The sequence below is a fragment of the Lactuca saligna genome, chromosome 9 (assembly GCF_052625555.1).
Source record: "Lactuca saligna cultivar CGN05327 chromosome 9, ASM5262555v1, whole genome shotgun sequence".
Taxonomy (NCBI): domain Eukaryota; kingdom Viridiplantae; phylum Streptophyta; class Magnoliopsida; order Asterales; family Asteraceae; genus Lactuca; species Lactuca saligna.
Window position 1 is genome coordinate 86,876,329 of NC_136425.1, and position 15,767 is coordinate 86,892,095.

General features: G+C 35.8%; 1 protein-coding gene and 1 pseudogene across 1 annotated transcript; one reads left to right on the top strand and one right to left on the bottom strand.

Annotated features, from left to right (window-relative positions):
• The first annotated feature begins 8,439 nt into the window (after nt 1-8,439).
• Nucleotides 8,440-11,565, top strand: LOC145015016 (NAC domain containing protein 50-like). The gene is made up of 4 exons (XM_078973470.1): nt 8,440-8,795; nt 9,734-10,011; nt 10,103-10,282; nt 10,888-11,565. Exons 1-4 carry the CDS (start codon nt 8,582-8,584, stop codon nt 11,353-11,355), a joined length of 1,140 nt encoding a protein of 379 aa, XP_078829596.1. The 5' UTR covers nt 8,440-8,581; the 3' UTR covers nt 11,356-11,565.
• A 2,752-nt stretch (nt 11,566-14,317) lies between these two features.
• Nucleotides 14,318-14,948, bottom strand: LOC145017497 (histone H2B.4 pseudogene; annotated as a pseudogene).
• Nucleotides 14,949-15,767: the final 819 nt, after the last annotated feature.

Here is a 15,767-nt window from a genome sequence, read left to right on the forward strand (position 1 = left end):
ACTTTGTAATGGAGGGACTCGGCAAGTCTACGCCCTAACTCGGTGAGTCCGGTCAACTGGAAGTTGACTTTGCCCAGCAAGTTGACTTTGACCAAGGGTAAAATAGTCATTTTACTCTAAGGGCATTTATCAGTGCCTGATCTAATGTTTTTGGGATTTGTAGTCGGACAGTTCCGGAGCAACAGTTAGCCAGTTTTAAAGTTAGCATCTCAGCAGCCAGTGTTACGAGGTGTGTTTTCCTTTCAGTAGGAATGGGTCTACGGCCACAATATCGGCTCGTCTAGTTATCAGTAGTTTCGGAATTTAGTCTGATGCAGTAGTTCAGTGTGCTTAATGTCTTTGTGATTTACGCATTACTTTGTGTTATGTGTTCCAGACTTCGGTCCGATGCAGTATGCAGTATGTGTGTTTATGCTAGCTAACATGTTTATGTTATGCTATGTTATGCTCATTCAGTTTCCGGACTTCGGTTCGATACAAGGGACAAGGTCCCAATTAGTTCCGGATTTCGGTCTGATGCAGTTAGTTCTGGACTTCGGTCTGATGCAGGGGACAAGGTCCCAGTCAGTTCTAGACTTCGGTTCGATGCAGTTTTCGGACTTCGGTCCGATGAAAAGGGCAAGGTCGTGGTTAGTTCTAGACTTCAGTCCGATGTAGTTTCCGGACTCCGGTCCAATGCAGTGGGCAAGGCCCAATAGTTGTTTATGTGTTATTATATGGTATGTGGTAGTTTGGGGGGGGGGGGGGAACTCACTAAGCTTCGTGCTTACAGTTTCAGTTTTGGTTTCAGGTACTTCCGCTAGCAAAGGGAAGAGCTCGAGTTGATGGCATCGCACACACCACAACTCCAGTTTTATCTTGGGAGTTTTATTCAGATATTTTGTTATGATTGATACAGTTTTGTTTTGACACAGTTATTATGACTTTTGAGTTACTCATTTCATGGTTCTTATTATATATGACATTCGATGATGTGATTTTTAGATATATTAAAACAAAAAATTTTGGGTCATATTTTTGGGATTTTTCAAGTTGGTATCAGAGCCTTGGTTTGAGGGATTCAGGCACACTTACGGGTGTGACCGAACTCAAACTAAGGAAATATTAAAAAGATTTTCAAAAGAAAAATGTTTTCGAAAGAATTTTTGAAAAAGAAACTTAAAAAGAAAAGAGTTTTTGAACATGAGAAAAGGGTGTGGTGCATGCGATCGGCCGAGCTCAATTAAGTACTCCCAAATTACCCATACAAGTTTATGTTATGATTATCAGTTTCAGTTTCAGTAGAACAGCAGGCTAGAATAGGACTAAGGATCTAGGAATGATGCCTTATGTGCCTGGTATATGTGTTTCAGCTTTATGAGAATTGCATGCTACTATTGAGCAGACAGTAGTATGATAGCATGTTTAGGTTATGCCAGATAGTATGAGCTTAGCATTGTATGCTGGTACAAATTCTTGTTATAAGAATAGATTTGCTTGAGTAGTTCCTATGTCCGAATGTTGCTTGCCTTGTGCCTTGTGGGACTTTGAGTGATGGGAGTTAGTCGGGTGAATAAGTCATGTCACATGTCATCAAGGTTGAATAATCTCAGAGTGTTGGATTTGGCCCTACTGCGCAGCTCTTGTTTGAGTCTAACCGTTGTGGGGACGAGTCTTTTACTCGAAGGATTATCTGAGCCTCGTCACATGTGATAGTATTCAGGTAATGGCTAATTGGAATTACAAGGAGGACTTCAGCAGCTGAGGAATGGTTTGAGTCATAGATTTCCCCTAGGGTAAGCCTAGGATGAGAGTAGCAGATATTAGTAGCATTAGTAGTAACTTGGTGGAGTCGAGGCAGTTCTTGAGGAAAGTACGGATAGAAGTGGAAGGTAGTATGGGCCTGTACTACTGAAAGCAACGGATTTGTACTTGAATCAAGGAAGGCCAAGTTAATGCCACGAAACCTGTAGTAGTAGCGATCCCTCGAGATATATCAGTGTTTCTGACGTTTGAATTGATGTGTTTTTAGAATGGTGGTTTTACGCCCTAGACCAGCAGGTGGCAGTTCAGGTGCTGGTGAGGGATCAGGATCAGGCTCGGGGGCCGAGTATTTGGATGAGCAGACGAGGGAGTTTTTCTCTTCAGATATTACTCGTATCATACTCGAGAAGACTCCTATGATCTTTGGTTTGATCAAGGAGGGTATTTTGGAGTTGATGGATGAGAGGCTGAGCACATTTCGTGCTGAGGTGGTGGCCATGATGGGGTCGCGCACACTCACTTTCAGGGAGTTCAGAGCTTATGGAGCTCCAGACTACCATGGGGCGCGAGACCCCATTGCGAGTACCAGATGGTTGGCAGATGTCGCCAACGCATTCCGCACCAGCAGATGTCCTGAGGGGGACAAGGTCAGATTAGCATCTTGTCTTCTGAAGGACAGGGCACGAGATTGGTGGGAGGAGATCGGGGATGACGCAACACTTGATGCGATGACTTGGGATGATTTTACTACCAGGTTCAGAGCCGAGTTAGCACCGATTATCGAGGTGCAGCAGTTAGCCAGGGAGTTCAGGATCTCACCCAGACTACAGAGACAGTAGCGGAGATTACCGCCAAGTTCAGGGAAAGGGCTCTTCTCGTTCCTCAGTATGCAACTGATGAGGAAATGAAGAAGGCTCGTTATCATGAGATGTTGCGGAGTAATATCCACCGGTTTGTGAGCCGGTCCAGCTGTAAAACGCTGGATGACATGATTGCTTGGGCTCGTGAGAGAGAGATTGATTTAGAGATGGAGAAGAAGAGGAAGCCAGAGGCGGCATCTGGCACAGGGAGTTCGGGCAAAAAGCCCAAGGTATCAGATAACAGATCTAGAGGACAGTAGAGCCATAGTCAGTGTGGCAAGTGTGGTAGATTTCACGATGGGGCGTGCAAGGCAGGGAGTCCTGGTTGCTACAAGTGCGGCCGGACCGGGCATATGAGCAGAGATTGTACAACTACTACCGCTGCTACCACTACAGCATCTGACCTGATTTGCTTCCATTGCAATCAGAGGGGACATAAAAAGTCTCAATGTCATCACAATTAATATACATGAAACATAACATAAACATCACCATGCATTAATATATTACAACTGACATTGTTCACATCAAGTACATTATCTAAATATTACATATCCATAGCATAAATTGTTTGAGAGTTTTCAAAGCATAACATCCTAACACACTTGGTATTGTTCTTCAGTTTATCTATTACCTGAGAATACAAGTTATTTTGAAAACGTCAACATATACAATGTTGGTGAGTTCATAAGCAGATTTGATATGAAAATGTTTTGTGTAGTTTATAAAACCCAGAAAATCCAATATTTTCTTAAACGGCAATCGTTTATACAAAAATTGTGAAGATCGAAGATCCATAGGTATGTGCATGAATGATTTCAAAACGTGTATGAATGAGAAGTTTTGCATTATAGTTATTGAAAGTACAAGTGAATAATGTTGATTTCCCCGGAAAACCCGATGCTTTCCGATAAAATAGTATCATCGTTCGTATTATTGTATCGTCACATCGAATGAGTATAATTTCCCTGATTACTTAGATGGTATTGGATTTCTATGTGAGTTGTTATAACCATGCATGGTAATGACTAGTTCGTCTATCTTGGCATTCTGGTGAACGCCATAATTGATCTTAAGATTTTGTCACCCTAGACTGGCCGAGTCTAACTGTAGCGAACAGCTTATGTGTAGGGGAGTCACCCCCGTATAGATCTACACACAAACTTTCGCTCTCCCTCCCAGGAGACTTTGATGATAACTACAGACTACGACGGACACTTATTGGTGTCGCCAGGTATTACTCACTTAATCCAAATGAATTTGATTAACCTTGATTAACGACCTGATTTTTTTGTTTACTTGAATAGAATGTAAGCCTAACAAACGAGGAGAAGAGGACCACAAGGTCCTACTAATCATGTATGTTATTTAAAGTTGTCGAGTATACGAAGGGCGCGTTGACCTATTTCGCATATGATTTATTTGGACCTTACTAGCAATGCTAATGGGCCACTGAAGCCCAATACCATTTAAAGCCATTGAGGGTCCATTAGGCATGTAATTGGGCCACCGGAAGCCCAATAAACATGTATTATTTATGTTGGGCCCAATAGTCACGTTAATGGGTCATGAAGGCCCAACAAACATGATTAGAAGTATTTAAGCCCAACCGATATAATTTTACTTGTTTCGTATAGTATTAATGTCATTAGGTTTGTTTTCACACGAATTGTTTAATCGCAAAGTCATCACATTCGCCAAATTGTTTGATAACGATATTTAGATTTATTAAAATATTTGTATATTTTTCAAAATTCATAGGTTATAAAATTTTGTATTTTTTACCCAAATATCTTAATAGTAAAATAATTGACTCAAAATATTGGTTTGACCTATTCAGCCCTTCTTTTAATAAAAATGACAATTTTTGTCCCTTTTTATGAAAAATGACATTTTAGGTCCTTAAACTATTTTTTCTTGACATTTTGGCCCAAAGGCTTATTTAAATAAGGTTTTCAGCCCAAGATTTAGTTTTTGGACAAATTCAGCCCTTTTGAATAAAAAATGTTGCACCTGAAGTCAAACTTATCGCAAATTTTACAATTTTAGCCCAAAAGCCAGAAACTTTGCAATTTTAGTCCTAGTTGATAAATAAGACATTTTTAATCCATGAAACATGTTTATTTGTGTTTTTACCCTCTGTTTTGATAAACTTACAATTTCAGCCCCTTCAAACATATTTTTCACAATTTTTGGGCCTAAAGGCTGAAAAGCCCAAAGTTTAGCCCATTAGGCTAAAAGTTACAGGTTTAGTCCTTTAAAAGTCAAGATTTTTATAATAACTCATACTTTAACATGATTTAACCTTTTTGACCCTTATAAAACCATAAATGACATCTATTTCTTATCTTTTTCTTATTTGTCAAAAATGGTTCATAATTTAGATTTGTGTTTTATTTTGCTTATTTTGAATTTGTATACTACTTTGGTCTTGATAGTAGCATGTATAAGATGTATTAGAACACATATATCCTTATCATAGTTAAGGATCTCGAATAGATCATGATTTTTCACACATATTTATCAAATAAGCTCCAGAAATCACACATATCATGCAAAAACACATAGATCTACACATTTTACTTGTATTCTGCCCCATAAAACATGTGAAAACCGAAAATAGAGGGGTATGAACTCACCTTTGCTTGTTGTTTTCGGTTTTGAAGAAAGAATGGAAGCGTTTGATGTTATTTTCGGCCCTAGAAAGCTTCTTGAGAATACTTTGGCTTAGATAGGTTCTAAGAAGCATGATCATGAATTTTCATGAGTTAGAAGGAGATCTATAAAAGAATTAAGAAACTAAACCATGGATCTAAGTAAAACTTACCAAGGATGATGATTTCTTATTGAAGAACCTCCTTGAAATGCCCTAGATCTCAAAATTTCGATGGAGGAATGAAGGTGTTCTTGAGAAAATTTGGAAAGAGTTGGAAATGAATTGTGTGTATGTGTCTACCTTCGGTCGAGAGTAGGAGAGAAGAGGGGAAAGATAAATAGATTAAGTGATAGGTACATGGGGAGGAGAGGATGGTGCATGGATACCCAAAATGTAAAGATTAGGTGTCTAACCCTCAATAATTCACTTCTTTCTTTTTTATTAATATTATGGGTGTGGGCGGAGAATTGGGCTAGGAGAAAGGAGTTAAGTAGTTTGTGCCATTAGTTGCCCTAGTTCGAAATCATTGGCCCAAATTGTTATTTTTTAGCCCATTGGGCTTTTAAGATATCTTACGGCCCAATAATTTTTAAAAGAGTGAGTTTTACAGCCCTATAAAGCTTATTAGTTTAGTTAAGGCCCATTAGGGTAATTTATTTCATTTTAGACTCATTATGGCCCAAAATGTTAAATTTTATGAAAGTAGGTCCAATTAGAGCCCATTTAAGGGTTCTAGGCCCAAAATAGTCAAATTGGAAGCTTATTGGTCCATTAGGCCCAATAAGGAAATCCTAGTCCATAATAGACTTAAACGGGATTTCTAGGGTTTCCAACCTTTTATTGACTTTTTGAATGTTTGTACAGAGTGTTTGATTGAAATTTTGTTGTCATTGAATAAACATCATACATGCTTTCAGGTTTTAATCATAATGTTATCCTTGTTAAGTGTTTACAAAGCATCAAAATTCCTAGTTGTGACATGGGACGTCTGCGCAAACACACGTGAGATTTAGGAGGTGTATCTTGATGGAATTGACACCGCTCGTACCAATCCTTAATTACAACGCATGTACTAGTATATGCAACATCGGAGTAGCGAAATCAGCAAAACCAGGGGCAATGTTACAGGTGAGAGTCGTGCCACACTTAGTGATGTCATGCTATGTGAGTTTATATTTTCATGATGTTTTGTGTGACTCATTTGAGATATGTGTGTTCCATAACATTATACTTATGATTAGCTCACTTAGCATTTGCTAACACTTGTTTCTTTGGTTGTTGTTTGCCTTGCACTGGTACAGGTAGCATAGTCCAATGACTTTATGAGCATGGGGTCTATTAGGTAGCTACTTTTAGTATTAATTTATTGATGATACCATTTGAACATTTCCTTGAGTTTTCATAACACTAGTTTTGAGAACTTGTTTTGGATTGGTTTATGAACTTTAATTTTTATGAATGATGTTTTTGGTAATGAAAGTAACATTGGTGATGTTTTCATAGAATTCAAAATAAGACTTTCGCTAACATATTCTGTTAAATAAACGTTCTAAAAATAAAAAAAATATGGGTGAAAAAATTGTAGCACACCCATGAAAAAATCATTTAGAGGTTGCAAATCGGGTTCTAAGGTATTTGAAATGAACACTAGGACAAGGCATACTTCTCCACCGTGACGGACCATCCGATTTGACTTCATATTGTGATTCTGATTGGGTTGGATGTCCATTTACAGGATGTTCAAGAACATTATATTTACTTATGTTTGGTAGTGGTCCTATTTCTTGGAGAACAAAGAAACAAATAGTGGTATCTTGATTTTTAGAGAGGCAAAATATCGAGCAATGGCTTCTACTGTCAGTGAAATTCTTTGGATGAGGTGGCTACTCAAAGATGTACAGGTTGTCATAATGACACCCACCCCTTTGTTTTGTGATAACCATGTTGCTCGTCACATTGCAAACAACCATGTTTACCATGAACGAACAAAACATGTAGAAATGGATTGTTTTTCCGTTTGTGAGCGGGTGGAGACTAAAGAGATTCTACCAAAGGCAATTGACAACAAACTTCAGCTTTCAGATTTACTCACTAAGGGTCTTGGCACGCAACAACTTCATTCATTACCGAGCAAGATGGACATTAAAAACTTGTGTGCTCCATCTTGAGGTAGAGTATAGGATTTATTTTATTTTTAGTCCATATATCTTTCCTATTTTCTTGGTTTGTTATTATCTTTTTCTTTTTTCTAGTTGGTTGGTAGCCTTTTTATTTGGATAATTATGTATTATTTCTTTAAGACAAAATATGAAAACCTGTAATTCTCTCATATTACCAGTTTTAAAATACTGAAGTCTCTAATCTCCCTATACTAATAAAAGTATAGTTCTTTTGATATGTATCGCCCTATTAAACCCCTTAATTAATATCATGTCATTTGTCAATTTATTGATTCTCCATTTCAAATTTTATATTTTAAATTTCCTATTCTAATTATATTAATATAAAATTAATACAAATTATAACATGATATAATGTTACGTATGTATTTGAATCAACGATTATAATTTTATATAACTAAAAAAATATTTCTTAATTAATAACTTATTTAAAATAATTAATTAATAATTTTAAATTTTTACAATGAAAATTTAATTAATTTTGTAATCATTTTCTTACAAATTATAAACTAATCTATGTATATCTTATATTAAGGATACTCTAATCCAAGTCAAACACACTACTCTAATCCAAGTCAACCCAAGTGTTGTGAATTCCAAATTTTTATGTAATCCATTTCCACTAACCACAGTTAGTATTGTGTTGTTTTGATTATCCGAGGAACCAAAATCTAAATTCAAAGTTTATACTTCATTATAGTAAATAATCTCTAATTAAATCAAATAAGAGTTTAAATAGGGGATTCGATGATATACAAACCCAAACAACTTGAATGACCCAAACTCGCCAAACAACCATCATTAAAAAAAAATATCTAACCATAAAAAAACAAGAACAAAAAGGAAAAACCCACCAAAGAAGTAAAGATGAACACAACCACACACCTATATATATACAATTACGTACATATACTGCTTCTTGATTTTCGTGTCAAGCAAGTATCCAGTCATCGGGGGTTTCTTAACCCACGGGCAAACATCTCTCTCTCTCTCTTGTTCACTGTTGGTGTGGGTTACTTGCTTCACCTACAATCCTAACTTTAATGGCTTCTTCTTAAGCTTTTCATCAATCCCTCTGCTTTTTTAGTCTTTTCATCCCAAAAGAGGGACACCAACATCTTCAATTTATCTTCCAGATCGATATGGGTCATGAATTGATGGTCGTAGCGCCACCACCACCACCACCTCCACCTCCGCCGCCGCCGCCGACCTCTCTTGCTCCTGGATTTCGGTTTCATCCGACTGATGAAGAGCTTGTGAGGTATTATTTGAGGCGTAAGGTTTGTGGGAAGCCCTTTCGATTTCAAGCTGTGTCGGAAATCGATGTCTACAAATCCGAACCCTGGGAACTTGCCGGTATATATAAATCTTTGTGGGTTTGATGAATTTGTGCTTTTCATATCTGTGTTCATCATTTCATTTAATTACCAATTTTTCTTGAAATTCCCTCAATTACAATTTTGATAAATTGGTTAGGAAGTTTACGTTTTTACAACACCATAACCTAATTCAATGAGCTAATTCTGCGATTTAGATTCGAGAACTCTAGCGTCTTCAATCGAACTTTGAAATTTAATTTAAGATTGTTATCGCTTTAGATTTCTGCAAAATGGTATTAAAGATGGGAACTTTTCTATGACATTGTGTAGTCACTTAAATTGTAAATTATTATCTTTCTTGGAAAGATCGAAGCTTGAAAAAATGGATAATCTCTACAAAAAAGTTAAAAGTTCCCTAGAAATGAAGGAGCGAGTTTACCATAAGACGATTTGTTGTCTAATTGAGTTGTCTAAGTGTTTGCGATTTTTCAAAAGGGCATAAAAATCTTGACTTTTCAGCAATGTTGTATTGGAAATCCGACAAATTTCATCATTTTCTGATTACTTTAGTATAAAGCTTTTTTCACTTTTTTTATGTACTTTGAATTACCCAACTTATTTTATGCTCCAAGTGTGTATGTGTAATATATGTGTGTGTTCTTTTTTGGGTGAGAAGAAGGGCAAATATTGTTATATAAGGCTGCCTTTGTTACACCGGACAAAATTGGACTAGACAAGCTAATCTAGGACCATTTTGATGAGGAGGGCATTTACGTCTTTTGCACAAATGAGATATTAGCTCTGTATCCCAACTTGTTCCGCTTTTGGGTGGGACAAAAAAAAAACGTAATCTTTTCCTATTGTCATAACTCATAAGTCACAGTCCTAATCCAATGCATGTCAAACTCAGTACAATTTGTTCTTGTTCTGTCATGTCATGTCATATACTGTCTTTTGTGTGTTGTGATTTTGTAGACTTTTCTCCATGGAATTCAAGAGACCTAGAATGGTACTTTTTCAGCCCGGTGGATAGAAAGTATGGCAACGGTTGTCGTTTGAACCGGGCAACCGGGCAGGGGTATTGGAAGGCGACCGGGAAGGACCGGGCAGTCCGCCACAAGTCGGAGACAATCGGAATGAAGAAAACATTAGTTTTCCATAGTGGGCGGGCCCCAGATGGGAAGCGGACGAATTGGGTAATGCATGAATATAGACTTTTGGATCAAGAGTTGCAAAGAGCCGGAGTTGCACAGGTTTGAATCACAAGTAGTTTCTAAATACGTATTTGGTATTGGAATCTTCAACTGAAAGGTATACGTGTTGTTGTTTTTGGGGGGGAAAAAGGATGCGTTTGTGCTTTGCAGAATTTTTCAGAAGAGTGGTTTAGGACCACCAAATGGAGACCGATATGCACCGTTTGTGGAGGAGGAATGGGATCATGATGCCGATGCCGCCCTCTTTGTTCCCGAGGATGAGAGGACTAATGGTGATGAAACTTGTGTAGAAAGAAATGACATTGTAGAGGTATGTGTGCGTGCGCGCACTTTTATGTAATTTCCCCTTGTTTCTACAAAAAGTTATCTTTATAGCAACCTCTAAGTAGGCTTGCTACACTTCTTTGAGATGTACTAACGACTTAGAAAGCAAGAGACTAAAGTTTGAGAATTACTACAAACGAAGGAGAACTTGTATTATAAGAACTCGAAAGATTACAAGGCAACTTGGCCCACACCATCCACCCACTAGGTAGCTGACTAAGAGTCCAATCCGTATTGGAATTGAAACTCTCAAACTGTCTCGAATCCTTGATTTAGTATCCTTTGCAAGTGATTTAGTATTCGTATTTGGTTAATTTTAAACTAAAAAACTTTACAAATGATTTTGTATTTTCGTAGAATACCAAAATGTTAATGAGTTGACTCAAGAAAAATAAATAGTTTTCAACTAAATTACACTTTTTGAAAGTACAATGACTTCATAACATTAGTCAAATGCAGTACAACATGTTTCGTCCTAAAAGATCACATCTTACTCAAACTAACTCTCTGGGTGTTGAGTCTTTTCTTTCCTTTAATCATAAAGTTGAAATCTTTTATGTTCTTGATTAATGAAACCAATCTATTTTTCAGAATAATCCCAAAACAATTCCCTTTGTGTGCAAGAGGGAAAGATCACAAGACTCTCCTTCAAATTCAGAACCCAAACTCGAAACATTCTCCCTCTTTCACAACAAAAGATTAAAGCCAAGTGATCCAAACTCCAACAATGCAAATGGTTCTGAAGATTCAACCACAACAAGTCAAGATCCAAGAACAACAACAACAACAACAACAACAACACTTGTTGAGTTCCCTTTACTTAAAGAAACTCATCATCCCACCACCCCAAAGTCATTTGACGCTTCTACCCTCGAGAAATCCGTGCCCCCGGGGTACCTAAAGTTCATTAGCAATTTGGAAAATGAGATTCTCAATGTTTCAATGGAGAAGGAGACTTTGAAGATCGAAGTGATGCGGGCCCAAGCAATGATTAATATTCTTCAGTCTCGAATTGATGACTTGAGCAAGGAGAATAACGAATTGAGGAGGGGCGTTTAGGTAAATGTACCTTGCGTTCATCGGTGTAACCATGCTACTAGGAAAGGGCCATTTCTATGTGATGTGGCTCTTTCCCGAGATCTATGATGTAATCTTTGCTAGTTTTTAGTTAAAATAAAACTTTCGATCTTTTTCATTTAGATGTTTGTGGAAATGTTGGAGTTTGACTGGTGTAATTTTGTTGCTCTAATCATGCTTAAATTTCACTAATTACTTGGTTTAAAAAGCTTAATTTGGTTTAGATTTTTTACCGAGTATTTGTTAAGCAATATGTATGTGTTTAATGTAGGAACCGAATTGTCAATGAACTTATGAAAAACCTATTTTTTTTAGCAAAAGTTTTTTCATGGCCTTTTTAAAGTGAAAAAGCTTATTTTATTATTCGGTATTACAAGCTTTTTTCAGTATGCATCGGCCTCCACTCTTGTAAAACCATTAAACGCCATATATAAGTCTATTTATTCAATTTAATAAAAAAAAATAGATCAAAGAGAAATTAATACATTTCATTGAGCAAAGAAAAAACAACTTTTAGAAACAATTCGAAAATGTAAGATATTTAATACCAATTGAGAAACTTACTAGTTAGTTATAACAATTAGAAAATAACAAACTACGAAAAAACTAATAAGATTTTTAAAACTTATTACTTAATAGATAATTTTATAAAAGGAAAATTTTGTAAAAAACATTGTAGTTCGGTATTTTTCCAGTTTAACCACCAAAAGAACTTTTTTCTATGTTAACCACTAAGAGTTTTCTTCTATTTCCAAAAAAACCACAGCATAAAACTTTGAATTGTATAAAAGCCATGAGAGTTTGAATATTGTTTGATTTGACCAGTTGAAGGAATTTTTATTTTTGTAACAACAATCGATAGTTTTAAACTTTTTTTAATAACCATTTACCGAGAAAAAAAAAAAAAAAAAAAAAAAAAAAAACCCATTTGTTATTTGCAACGCACTAATGGACAAAAAAAAGTATTGTGGTTTTGTTGGAAAAAAAAAAAACTATCGGTTAAACTAGAATTTAAAAAAATAAATAAATAAATAATAAATAAACCACACTGGTTTTATAGAATTTGGCTTTATAAATTAAAATCAATTGATATTTTAAAATTAAAATGACAAAAAAATGTTTGTTCTTTTGAAACGGCCCAGTAGATTATACAGCCCATTGGAGCACCCAACTCGTTATCCTTCAACTGTCGTAAGCGAAGAGTTCTCGCAGCTCTGTGAAGCCAGCCTAACGCAGTGTCCCTTGCTTTAGGAACCATGTGAGCCAAGCCTACGCCTAAGCCACATAGTCCAACTCACAACTTGGAACGGGCAAGCCGGTTTTTGCGCCAACAAGACCAATCCAGCTGAGCCGAATCACAGTCCAAACATCTTTGATACCCTCACTTGAGTCACAGGCAAGCGCTACCAAGCCCGGTGACTTCTACTGCACAATAACCTTTTATTAATTGCCCTTAGGTTATTAATCCTTCCGATGTGGGAATAAAAGCTATTACATGTGATAAATTTTCAAAGAATATACTCTAACACTTGTGTCCATTTTCTGATCTTTTCTCTGATTCCAGCTTTTTTTTTTTATCGGAAACTAAATTGAAGAAGTAGCGATGCTAGTAACAGGTTGCAGGATCAAAATCTTGTTTTGGGTTTTAAGTTTTATTTTTTTCTTTCTAACTTTAAGAAAGGGAAAATGTTACGAAATCCCATGAATTTTGATTGTTGCTTTTAAAACAAATTCATTATTACCCTCTTTTCTTTTTCTTGTTTCAAAAATGTCAGCTTAGTTTCCGAAACTAATTAAGGATTCCTGCAAGTATTATGTATATTATTGTTAGTTATCAACACAATTTGTTGAAATAATGAGATATGTTGTTTGAAAAATGACCATAGAATCACCGTTTTTAGGTTTTACTAGTGATTTCCAAAAAGCTTTTAAATTAAATCACATATTTGTTTGTGTTAGATCTTTAGTTGATCCACATGTGTAGTATGATAGAGGATGACTCGAGATGGCTAATTTCAAACGAAACAATAAAAAGAAACAAACTCTTTGGAACAATTTTTCTGCATAACTTTCATAAAGATGCAACATATGAATTTATAGATGCAAGTTATGTAATAGTACTAAACTAGAAACGTGTTCGATATAATTCATAGGCAAAAGAAAACAGTAGACTTGATCTTCTAAGTAAACCTGTTTGTATAATACTATGTGACAAAACCAAGATATAAATATAATATTCCTTGGTAGAAAATAAACAAATGGGGATGTAGCTCAGATGGTAGAGCGCTCGCTTAGCATGCGAGACGCATCTCCAATTTTTTCCATATTTTCTATCAAGTTTTTCACTAACAACCCATGCATTGTTGTTTTTCTCCAAAAAGAACCTCAGAGTCAACTAAATTACTCTTCATATCCTTGTTTCCACATAACATTATTGACTTCAAATTTCTTATGATAATTTGATTGCATGCTGCCTTGATTCGACAATTCAATTAATATCTTTATTTACATGCAACATTTTCTCTAAATTACACGTAGATAAATCATGCTGTATTTCGTTCAATACTCTCTACAAAGTTATTTGAGATTTTACAAATTTATATAAATTATCATTATATATTTTGATTCCAAAATTTACATATACATTTTAAAATGTCAAAATTGTTTTGTTTTATTATTTTTGGTTTATTGAGTAAAATACGATGCAAAGTTGTTAATGAAGCTGCATTTTAATGCAGCATACATCTCGAAACAAAAGTCACACTCGATTAAGTTTTCCTATTTTATATTCTTATATATTGAATTATCCACAGATCAAATTGATAACTTTATCCCATGACACTTTAAAGAAACAGCTGATTAACAACAATCAAGCTCGATTTTTAATCAATAAATCCAAAGTCGCACAAATTATAAGATAAACACGTACACGATTGCTTCAAAATTCAAGAAAAAACGATTGTTGTTAGATTCAAGAAACAAAGATTGTTACTGAATTCAGAATTTTTTATAAATTACAACGCCTTATACTAAGAACTGTTACATAACAAAATCCCCAAATTAAATCACCACGAAAGAAACCTAAGCGCTTGTGAATTTGGTGACGGCCTTAGTACCTTCAGAGACGGCATGTTTGGCCAATTCACCGGGAAGAACAAGTCTGACGGCGGTTTGGATTTCCCTTGAAGTAATTGTTGGCTTCTTGTTGTACCTAGCAAGGCGAGAGGATTCCTGAGCGAGCTTCTCAAAGATATCGTTGATGAAGGAGTTCATGATCCCCATAGCTTTGCTTGAGATTCCGATATCGGGATGAACTTGCTTCAGAACCTTGAAGATGTAGATCTTGTACGTCTCTACGGACTTCTTGCTCCTCTTCTTCTTCTTATCAGTCGCAGAAGCATCCTTCGGGAGCTTCTTCTCCGCCTTCGGTTTGGGAGTTTTCTCCGCCGCTGGCTTCTTCTCGGCCGGTTTCTTCTCTGCCGCCTTGGGTGCCATTTTTAGCGAGTTTGGTAGAGTAGAGCTTCGAAGAGAGTGAAGTAAAAATAACTGAAACTGATGATTTAGATGTGGGGAAAAGGGGATTTCTTTTATATAGGGTGTGAGATGATTTGATTGGTTGATTTTGAGTGGCACGGATCGCAAATGTCGATCGTCGGATTGTGACGATGAAATAATAGACGGTGTAGATTGATTGAAGCGGTATAAATCTAATTAGAAGCCACTTGGAAAATCAAAGTGACGTAAGTAGGTGGCACTTGTAGTGTGTATTCTTTTTAATTAATTTAGCATTAAAAAAAGAAACGAAACTCAAACCAAATTATAATGCGGGTTTGAAATAGAAGACATTGTCAAATCGATCGATTATAAAAATGAACCATTTAAAAGTAGTAATATTAATGTCACACACAATGCGAGCAATCTAAATTTTAAAATAACAATATAAAATTTTTAACTAAATTTTTATATTATTATTTCAAATCTATCTAAAAAAATTTAAATTCAAATCGTTTTTTTAATTTTTTATCAATATGTTTGCATTTCTAAATTCAACCTTCTACATCACATTAAAATGATGCAATGTGTTAAAACAATAAAAAACATAAAATTGAAGATGAAATTTTGAAACATACTCCCCTTAAATAGTAGTGGCGATATCGAATCCTTAGAAATAAGCAGAAAAACTTGGACATCATGAAAATTTTTGAAAACTAAATCTCTAGTAATGCTTGAATGTGTCGAATAAATAAAACCAATAACCATGCCCTTAAAAATGTAGGGTAGCAAAACTTCAAACAATGTATTGTAAGTCAACCACGACATGGGAAAGCAATGCCACATCGTGGTGTCGAGTAAAAAATCAACATGATCATGAAAAGTAATAACATCGTGGCATG